This window comes from Pelmatolapia mariae, linkage group LG6 (assembly GCF_036321145.2).
Source record: "Pelmatolapia mariae isolate MD_Pm_ZW linkage group LG6, Pm_UMD_F_2, whole genome shotgun sequence".
Taxonomy (NCBI): domain Eukaryota; kingdom Metazoa; phylum Chordata; class Actinopteri; order Cichliformes; family Cichlidae; genus Pelmatolapia; species Pelmatolapia mariae.
In genome coordinates, this window is record NC_086232.1 from 12380590 (window position 1) to 12391865 (window position 11276).

Consider the following 11276-nt stretch of genomic DNA (forward strand, 5'->3'; position numbering starts at 1 on the left):
GTGAGTGGGAGATTGACAGGCGGATTGGGGCTGCAGCTGCAGTGATACGGGCGCTGCACCGGTCTGTCGTAGTGAAGAGAGAGATGAGTGTAAAAGTGAAGCTCTCAGTTTACTGGTTGATCTACGTCCCAACTCTCACCTATGGTCACAAGCTTTTGGTAGTTCCAGGCATGTCCCACTGAGAGGAGGCCCCGGGGCAGACCCAAGACATGCTGGAGAGATTATATCTCTCAGTTGGCCTGGGAATGCCTTGGTTTTCCCCTGGATAAGATGGAGGAGGTGGCTGGTGAGAGGGAGGTCTGGGTCTTTGCTTAGGCTGCTGCCTCTTCTTCCGCTTATCTGGAACCTGGCTCCAGATAAGCGGAAGAAGATGGATGGATTTTTTTTTTTTAAATTTTTTTTTTTAATGTGTCTCTTGACATTACTTTCTTTAAAGATACAACATATTTGAAGTCAACTTGAAAGAAAGGCAGATGTGAAGAAATATGACATGATGTTTGGATGTGATATTTAGAATCCACATATACCATAATGGTTTCCTAAATGTTGCCAATACAAACAAAGCAAGTCACATTTCAAGCACAGTTTAAAAAAAAAAAATAAAGCCTTAATGCCAATTCAAACAATGGCAGTGAGAAACAAAGTTTAAAATAGCACTATATTGCATTATCTCTTTGACCTTTAGCTCAGTCTATTGACTGAGTGACATCCTATTTTACACCTTTAGCCAAAGCAACTCAACTTCATTTATAAAGCACTTTAAAAACAGCAACCACTGACCAAAGTGAAGGATATGGCAGTAAAAATAAAATTTAAATAAATGTAAATAAATAAAAACAAATAAATATAAAATAAACAGAATTAAAATTAGAACACAAAATAAGAGCCTTAATACAATATACAATTAAACATGAGCATTTTTTTTAAACTTTTAACAAATAAAGTTCCTTTATAAGGTAGTTTTATATATGTTGACAATACCTACTACACTTGTAAGGTTCATAGTTTGTTTAAGTTATACTTTTCTATGCTTTTTGTCAATTTTCAACAAATGACTCAATAAGTTAATTCAGGTTTTTGAGCTATCGTGTTTACAGGCAGAATGACACTCAATCAAAAACAAACCTGATGTGATATTCAGTTTCATGATGAGGTGAAACTGAATATCAAAAGATAACTACAGCAGCTTGAGTTGTGTGGAGGGAAGAACTCACCGCTGCAGGGACAAAGAAAGATGTTTGTTTGTTTGTTTCAATTTTAAAATAAGCTTTTTAGCTTCTACAAACATCTGGGAACCCAAATGCTGCAGTCTCACATGCATGATGCAGAATTTCAAAACACACAAAATATTTTTACAGCATCACAGGTCTAGAGACTTCAGCTGGGTCAGTTTAACTGTCACACTCCTAATACATGTAGCGTTTGATTTGGCATTGTCTTTTAGCCAAAGTCTGAATGTCAGCTAACTTTTGCTGTTCTCTTTTGACAAAAGGGTTAACCGCAGGTAGCTCTGCATGTTTGATTTGGCAGTTTTAAACCAGATGCAAGCTCGATGGGGATTTGTGTCTCTAGCTGGAAGTGAACCAGCAAACTTTCACTTTTCTCTATTTAAAGAACAGTTCATTTTGATTATTTAGTAATCACTGTGTGCGGATTGAGTCCCTAGCTGTCTCAGGAGGTGATGCTGGAGGAGGTGAGCGATGGAGTGTAGTGTATGAAAAGAGGGAGGTCATCCAGTATGTGGAAAAATACTAGTGGGGAATTGAAAGCACAAGAAAATCACAACTGAATGAGTCAGTTTAACCAAACTGCGTTTCACTATTACTCTGAAATTGAGTGCAAAGCAGTATATACGGAAAGCTAACACAGGAAACACCTGACGTGCTAAAGCCTCTTTAAAGATGTTTTACAGCATCTGGTGACCTTACAATGATCCTGCTGCTCAAGTTTACTTTTAACACATTAACCAGTGTGAAGGTTGTACAGCTTATCCTTTTGTGGACTGAGTAAAGAGGAAATGTATACTGTCTAAGACAGTGTCAAGTGACCATCGAGAAAACAGTTGCATTCCTTCTCTTTTCTTTTTCTCTTGTTCCTCATTCTCACTCCAGCACTTACAGGGACACTCCTATGACTGATTTATTTTTTGCAGAAGAAGTAGGCAAGGAATTACTTCGCATTCTTTTATTTATCTGTTTTATCTGACTTAATCCTGTAATACAATGGTATGGTAATAGAGTGTATGAATAATATTTGAAATTGGTCTTTTGTTAAATAATCCCAGTCAGGCTACACTCCTATATTTTATTAAGAAGTGCGGTCATCAAAAAACATTAGGGCACAGGTGTAATTTAACTCAACTTTTATAAGGACAGAAGTAGACACACAAGTGAAAAAGCTTGGACATTAATTGTAATGATAATTTGCATGTCAAATTACCTATTTTTTCAAAAGTAGTTATATTACAAACAACATAATGCACATGATTATGGCAAATACTGAAAACACATGAGAACCTTTGGATATTATAAAACATATTATGTGTAACAATAAAAGTAGACAAGGTATCACAGGGACCCCAGCTTATTAAAATGTAAAATTTATAACTGTAGCCTAAATAAAAGCAAAGTTGAAAAAATAATTACTTACTAAATACTATATTTTATTAAAATATTTAATTAACTGGGTATATGTCATCTGATGGCAGATGTTTCATGTTGGTTGAGAATTTATTTTCGTTATCATTAGCTTGCTCCAGAATGCTTCTAGCAAGTCTTGAAACTTGACAGAATTGTATCTGGGAACTTGGGAAGTCATTTATGAATCTCTAAATCAGGCGAGTCCAACTCCAGTCCTCGAGAGCTACTGGGGGTGTCCAAATTCATGGGCTGCAGCCTCCTGAGGCCGCATTTGTAGGCCGATTACGTCACAGCGACGCGACGTAGGCTGACCAAATTCGTAGACTCCTTCGAATGCAGCCGACAAATGTGTCCTCCTTTTCCCCGAATTTGAAGGATGGGTCGGGTGTATCCTTCGTGGCCCACCATATCCCAGAATTCATAGCGCGGCCCAGCCAATTCCAGTTTTCAACAATGGCAGCCGCTATTAAGTTTTTAGTATTACTCTTATTACTCTTTCTGGGTAACAAAATAAACTTTTAACATATCTTTAGGCAAGAATGTAGCTGTGTAAACTTCAAATATCTGCTCGGTTTATCAAGATATCACACATTAAACAGAAGTGCGAGATGGTCGAGAATTTACGCCAGTGTCCTGTTATATTTTAGATAGCAAGGAGCAGACAGATGAGTTTATTAAACTCCACCGAGACAGCAGTGACACAAATCTGAAGGCTAGACTGTCCAATTTCACAGCCGTTTACATCCGGCCTACCCAACCCTCTGAGGACCTGGCCCACGTAGACCTCGAAGGCCGGGTCCTCAGGAGGATGCAGCCTATGAATTTGGACACGACCACTGTCCTGCAGCTTTTAGATGCATCCCAACACAGCTTAATCAAATGATTGGATTACCTCTTCAGCATGCCATCAAGTTTGGCAAAGGCCTGGTAACAAGCCATTCATTTGATTCAGGTGTGTTGGAACAAGGATGCGTCTAAAAGTTGCAGGACAGTAGCTCTCGAGGACTGTAGTTGGACATCCCTTTTTTCCCCTGGAAGTTGTGTTTCTATGACCTTTTATCCTGCTGTAAACTCTGCAGTCTTGGAGTGACCAGTCTCTCTCTTCTCTAGTGTCTCTGCAATGGCTAAAAGTCTACAAGAGTAACTTGCTTGCATAACGTAACCATAACCTGGCAAAACATCTCTGACTTGCATACCTGCTAATCAACAGTTTTGATTAAAACAGTAGATGATAGTTATGATAAGTTAAATAAGACTCCCAGTTTGTTACTAAAAAGTAATAACTCCTAAAATGGCAAATTTTTGGGAAAAGGTTCAAATGTGTTATGTATTCAGTGGAAAATTCCAAGACTTAACTGAGATTTTGTAATGTGTGAAAAAGCTCATGCTTTTAGTACACACCATACAAAAAACACTGGTTTTGAGGCTTCCTCTTATTTGGTGTGAGACAGAACCTGAGAGCGAGCGTCTCAAGATCAAGAGCTGCTAAGCCTTAGTTTCAGTTCCTTTAAGCGTATCCATTAATGCTGTCAAGAGCGCCCACAACTTGTAAATACTCATAAAAAAAATTTCAAAAAAGCCAACATCTGAACAGATTAACTCAAGTCCTGTACAGCCAGATGTGTTGTTATATTTTATCTTCTTTAGGTTGATGTGTTGTACAGTATCTAGGTGTCCACAGCCTGGTCATTGAGCCTGAAAGTAAGAAAACTTTTGCATTAATTAAAATAATTAATTTAAAGTGTGATTGATACTCACAGAACATACTCACTCAGGAGCAGTCTTGTTTCTCAAGTCCACAACATCACAGGGGCGATGGTCCTGCTCTTATGGTTGAAATGGCTGAATAGTGGAGTAAATAGTCTCTGTTTTGTTCTTGGACAAGTTGATTTCACTGTAGTTAGGTTCCTCCTCTGCCAGCTGAGCTGAGAAGCTTTCATACTTAAAACCAAAGTGTAAGTGATGCAAAACAGAACAAACATTTCAAATTAAGTGGTGAACAAGATGAGCGGTAGGATTAAATGTGGAAATGACTGTCCCTATACAGAAGCAAGATTATTAAATGTATTTTCTTTACCGTGGAGTTCTCCATTATTTCATTTGCTGTACAGCAATTTGAAAAATTGCTGTAAGGCTTCTTTTTTCTGGTCAGTGAAACAGATGAATATAGAAACAGGTGGAGCCAGGTTAGTGTGTGAACTTGAGATTGAATCTGGTTGATGTGAGAGACAAAACATTGATGTTCACCTGATCAAACAGAAGACAGTGAAAAGTAATAAAACCAGAAGAGCAGCAGAAACTCCTGCAGCTGCTGGTGTCCATGTTCCTGTGATACTTTGGACAGTGAGAGTCTTTGGAGCAGAGCTGATATCTTTGTTGGTTTTCACAGCACAGGAGTAGCTTCCTGCATTCTCCCTGCTGACTGGGTCTAGGATCAGATGTTTGTTCTGGTTCTCTCTCGAGGTCAGAGGTCGACTGTTCAAGTACCAAATGTAGTTTGTGTTGTCAGTCAGAGGACAGCTGGTACTGCAGGTCAGTGTGACTCTCTGACCCTCTGTCACCACTGCAGAAGGACTCATCTTCACTCTCAGCTCTGAAAGAGGAACATTGGTCAAAAAAATCTCTTTTATAGCAAATCTCCTCTGTGGCTTATGCATTAAGTGTGAATTGTGAATAACAACAAAGTGGTAAATGGAGTGGTTCTTATATAACACTTTTCTACTCTATTTTGAGCACTCAAAGTGCTTTACACAACTTGTGCATTCACCCATTCACACTTTTTTTCTACCATTTCTCAGTGCTTCATAACTAACATCCACATATATTCATACTCCGATGGATGCATTGGAGAGCAACATGGGTTTAGTATCTTGCCCAAGGATACTTGGCATGCAGACTGGAGCAGACTGGGATTGAACCACCAATCTTCCAGTTAGTTGGTGACCTGCTCTACGACCTGAGTTACAGCCACCCTGTAACATATGATACATTACACTGTATTATTTTTTTTTTAACTAAAATGAAACCAAAATGCGGAAGCAGTGTGTTAAAAACTAGCAACATTTTATGATTATAGTATAGTAGCAGGTAGTAGCAGTAACATCTATAATAATTGTGCATAAATAAAGCTGACTACTTCACAGATTTCCCCTATCGTGAGTTAGTGCCTGCCTTTTGCTTAGTATTTTTTTGACTAAATAGTGGCACAGATATGCCATGTGTTGTTGTTTATCTCAGGTTACATTTGAATGAACATTATGCATAAGTTTCTATGGTCTCACATCTGTCCACTTCCAGGTGCTGTCAGCTAAATCTAAGCTTTATCACTCCCACTTTCCCACACTGTCAAACTGTTTGTGCCATCACTGGTCTTGTCCAGTCACCTTCTCCTGGCCTTCTCCAAGCCAATCAGCATTCATGCTTCATACATTAACTTCCTAGGACCTGGCGTCCACATACGTGGACATCACATTTTGGGTTATTTAGACCAAAATACTAAATTTTTCTCTGCAAGGGCCTGGTATCCACTTACAAGGACATTATACTGCAACTGTTCTATCAAAATTTTACATGGATATCCTCATATGTGGCTCTTATTTTTCTTAAAAACAAATATAAGGTTAAAAAAAAATCTGGTAATTCTTTGTTTTTACACTCATCGGGCCCCAATATGCCCAAATATCAAAGAGAAATTAAAAATGCATCCCGTGGAAGAGTTTAGGAGGTTAAATTTCATTGCACATATGTCATTCTCCTTTGCAAATGCCTTCGCAGAACCCACCTCCCCTGCATCTCTAACAATCATCACTCAAGCACCCAAGCTCCATTCAAGCCACCTTCTTCACCTCTACAATCAGAGTCTAGGCTCTGATACAGACTGAGCAGCATTATTCTGAAAATTTTCACAATTTGTACATGCAGTTTTTTGCAGGTTAGTGAACCTCTGTCCATCTTTACATGTGAGAAACTCTACATGTTCTTTTTATTTCTTATTACAGACCTGTTGCCAATGAAGCTAATTAGCTGCAAAATTTCCTCCAATTTGCTTTTCTCTTGCCCCATCCCAACATTTTTGAGAAACATTTCTGGCATCAAATTCATAAGAAAAATATATTCTTATATGTTTGATTTGTTTTCTGTATTATATTGTGTGATTTTTACAAATCACTGCATTGTATTTTTATTTAGAAATAATTCAGATTTTATAATAAAGAATAATATAGCAGAAATATTTTTGCATGGCTAAAATAGTTTCTTCTTTTTTCCTTTCTTAACTGATCATACTAACATCAAAACATGCAGGGGTGAAAGCATGAAGACGCTATACAGGAAATGCAGAGTTTCTACCTCAGGTAGTGTTCAGAAATAAAATTAAGTCAGCATTAACATAGCATAAACATCTTATGAGTGGGTGAGAAAGTGGTTAGCACTGTTGCCTCACACCTGGTTCAAATCCAGGCTTCAGTCTCTCTGCATGTTGCAGCTGTGTCTGTGTGCGCTCTCTCTGCATACTCTATCTCACAAAGACATGGGTTTGGCCAACTAAAGAAATTAACCATAGGCATTAATTATTATGCCTTAATCAAGATATTTCAGAAGTACAATATTTGCCTTTTTTGCACTTAAAACATCACTGTAGTATGGGTACTGCATATATAGTGCAAAATTCACAAATACACAACAGTGGCAGTAAAGATTAGATGTTTATAGTTTTACTGCTGTTTACATTCACTGCCACTATCTTGGATGGGCCCTTGCAACCTGAAAATAGATATGCAGAAGAAATGAATGGATGGATCTTGAGAGATCTGATGATTGCATCATGCATTTGGTTGTATCTGTTTGATGACTTACGTTACATATGTAAGACACAGTTGAATGATGGCTCTTCATATTCTTTTGTAACACAAAATGTACGTATTAAGAGCTAGAAGGTTTGAAAAATATAACATTTTTACTCTTACTTACTGACACCTGATTAATTACCTGTGACAATCAGAGTAACTCCAGGAAAATCAGACTCTATCACTTCTTCATTTTCTGTTGTGATTGTGAACCTGTATTCTGCTGAGTCATCTCTCTTCAGCTTCTTTAATCTGAGGATGTGTTGGTTCTTCATGATGTCATCATACTCCACATGATCTGCATCCTCAGTCAGGTTCCTTCTGACTTCCTCCTCAGCATTTCTCTTGACTTTATACCAACATTTAGACTGTATCTGCTCGTAGTCAGGATGTGAGTATTTACTGGAGATGTTGAATGAAGATCCTTCGAGAGCACAGATTCTGCTGTGGACATAATTCAAACTCCAGCAGGAATCACCACCACCTGAAATATAGATGAAACACAGATATTTTAACTCAATTTGTCAAATCAGTTTATTTATATTATATATTTAAACATAACAGATGTTGTGGGTCGGCTAACAACTGACAACAAAGTACTACACAACAAGTAAAAAGTATTTTAAATGATTGTAATAATTAGTGATAAAAAATACAAAAACAACTAAATAATTTATAAGAATAAAATAATAACATTAAACATATATAAATCAGGGAAGGAAATACATTCAGGAAAATGACAGACTGAGTTACTTTTGGCTGAGACTGAAAGAGCTAAGGAGAAGTCAGGAGATGAATACTGTTAGTATCATAGATGAGCAGATCTGAAGAGGGAGATGATTCCAGAGTTTCGGATCTGCAACTGAGAATTGTGATGTGATCACCAACATTTACAAAATTATTTATCACTTATTAATGATCAAGAAACTGACCTAGTTTCAGTCATTGTGGAAATGTAAAGTTTATAAGGTTGGGGAAAACTGCAGTGAGCTAAGACTCAAGAAGTCACCTAGATGAATGACGAAACGTTTCTCCCACTGAAAATGCTGTGTCCAGATGAACAGAATCAACTTTTTTGATTTACTAGTGTGATGATTAACAGACTTAGTATTAATTGCAAGAAGTGGTGATAATACTTTGAGAAACAAAAGCTTTGAAAGTACTTTGAAAGTGGAGAGACAATAAGTTTACTCACAGACGTCAGCAGAGTGCACATCCTCAAGACCTTTTACAGCACAAGACAAACTGTCTGGATGAGAGATGGAAACCTGAATCTGTTTTCCCTCCTTCACTGTAGACTTTCTGTTCTCATACCACACAAAGGAAATCAGAGGGTCAGTCAGAAAACAGCTGCTGTTACAGGTCAGTCTGATGTGACCTCTGTGTTCAGCAGGAGTCCTCTGGACATGAATTTCTGTTGGGAGATGATAAACACATTTTCCACCAGTTAATCTCTGTCATGTCAAATACATTAATGTAGTTTGTCCAGAACTTCACCTCTGGGATATGTGATGGAGCAGGACTCGTCCACTGATGTCTGCTGAGAAGAACACATTCTCCCTTTAGCATAGGTCACACTGAAGCAGGTCTCTGTGATGGAGTCTGAAACAAATAAATAATATTGATTAAAATGATTCACTGTATGACCCATTGTGTTTGTTTTGTAGGGACAATAAACATCATGACTCACCCACAGAGACTTCAGGGGCTCTGAGATCCTCGTAGCCTTTGACAGCACAGGAGTATGTGACTGCTTCCTCACTGCTGAGCAGCTCTTGGTACCAGGGAGACCAGTCCTCATAGAGAAACTCTCTGTTCTTGTACCAGATGTAGGCTGCAGGCTTTTCAGTCAGAGGACAGCTGCTGCTGCACATCAGTGTTACTGTCTGTCCCTCTGTGGCAGGAATCACCTTTACCTGCAGCTCTGAGAAGTCACATGACCAACATGAATACACTGATCATTCATAAACTCATTCATTTGTGATGCATTTGTAAAAAGCACTGTACCTGTAACTTGGAGATGAATTCCACTTTGTTGGCACTTTGATCTGTCAGCAGTTTTAATGTAACAGTAAAAATTTGCATCTCTCTCTGTTAGATTATTGATTGTTAGAGTGAAATTACTCCCTGCTGACATCCTGTACTTTACATGTGTTTCCTCTACTGAGAACATTATCTTGGAGACAGTATCGTGTCCAGTGTACCAGCTATTTCTTGCAGTGGGATGTTGATGTGAGCAGGGCAGATTCACTGATGAACCTTTCAAGGCACAGATGCTGTTTGGTTTTCCCTGAACACCTTTAACACAACATGTGATTAGAAAACATGGTGAACATTTATGCTAACTTTCTTTTCTGTGCTAATCTGTGATGACAGCACGTTACTGTGAAGGATCACAATCTGGTGATTTGATACACTTAAGAGTTCAGAACTTCAAAACAAGAAAAAAATCATGTTAACAGTAAATCTCTTAAGTGAGTTTGTTTAGGAAATTCACTTTAATTTAACTTCTTAGAAAAACTTGTAACTTTCTGCATCTTTTTTCTAGTTTTCTGAAACATCATCGCAGTCATCATGAGGAGGAGAAACAAATTATTCTTACCTGACAGACACAGAATGAAACCCAGAAACATACATCCAGCTTCTGCCAACAACATGGCTGTTGTAGATTTTCACTTCTAATCAAAAAGTTGATTGTGTGAATATAATTTAGTCCTTGCTATCACTTCTGTTAATATCAAAATTTATAAAATATCAGAAATGTGAATAAATGTTCAAATTCATGAGCTGTCTAAGAGGAAAACCTGAATACAGAACTGATTTGAGTGTGTCTGCAGACAAACACGTTTTAACACGATCAAAGTCACTTCCTCATTTATGATTACATTTTTTTTCACAACAGAGCCCTCTAGTGAAGAATGGATGTTTGCAGCACCTATTGGACTCTTACTTTTGAATTTAGTGTGTTTTGGTTTATTGTCACACTTCTTGTCTTTGTTATTTTTAAAATTTACAATTAAATATGCTACATGACCACATTTCATTACATTTTCACCAAAAAAACCCCCAAAGTTGTTACTATTGGCAGAGTAACAACAATGACGCGGCATTAGTGCACTGTAAAATGTAATTCTAGATGTTTGTTATTTCAACATATTATTCTATATCAGTTTGACGATAGATGACTGAAGTTGTTGTTATAACATAGAATTACAAGTTAAAAACGTCCCAATTACACCAAAAAAAGCTAACTTGAAAACTCATGTCCAGCTAAATCAGCAACTTATGTGAACTTGACAATGTGGGTAAGTTGAGCACAGCAGGATTCAAAACTGTCCCACGTGACTGCTACCGAGGTGCATCATGGGGAATTGGCGGTTAACGACATGCTCAGTTTACTTGGACGTTTTCTAATCGTCTTCTTTGGAATATGCTTTCAAGGTGAGTAACATTGGTTATAACTATAAGGAAAGAGAGCTACAAAAGTTGGAACATGTTTTGAATTTATGGCATGACGTGTGTTTTTCTCTTTTAGCGAAATGTTTGCTTTAGCTAATGTAACTTTAGCCGACAAGGTCCAGCTTGTGTGTCATGACCAAACTTAACCTAATAAACTGACATATGGCCTTTTTTATGGGTTTAATGTAGCGCTGACCAAATCACAAGTATTGTGCCGCTAGCTTTAAGGTTGTGCACTCAACCACTGTTGCGATATTAGCAAGCTAACTCAGCTAATTAATAAAGCTTATTTCATATTGTCTCTGTACTTGTAAATTTCTTTCAAGTTCACAGG

The 11276-nt window shown here is 37.7% G+C and overlaps 1 protein-coding gene across 2 annotated transcripts; it reads right to left on the reverse strand.

Annotated features, from left to right (window-relative positions):
• Window positions 1-2234: 2234 nt before the first annotated feature.
• Window positions 2235-10176, reverse strand: LOC134628473 (uncharacterized). 2 transcript variants are annotated; one of them, XM_063475152.1, is made up of 10 exons: window positions 10086-10176; window positions 9491-9781; window positions 9174-9407; window positions 8981-9085; window positions 8679-8897; window positions 7626-7967; window positions 4887-5232; window positions 4717-4783; window positions 4411-4580; window positions 2235-4321 (listed from the first exon to the last, which is right to left on the reverse strand). In XM_063475152.1, exons 1-9 carry the CDS (start codon window positions 10138-10140, stop codon window positions 4467-4469), a joined length of 1773 nt encoding a protein of 590 aa, XP_063331222.1. In that variant the 5' UTR covers window positions 10141-10176; the 3' UTR covers window positions 2235-4321; window positions 4411-4466. The 2 variants fall into 2 exon arrangements, with proteins under 2 accessions (XP_063331222.1, XP_063331221.1); XM_063475151.1 differs by having other exon boundaries at window positions 2235-4334.
• Between the last annotated feature and the right edge of the window lie 1100 nt (window positions 10177-11276).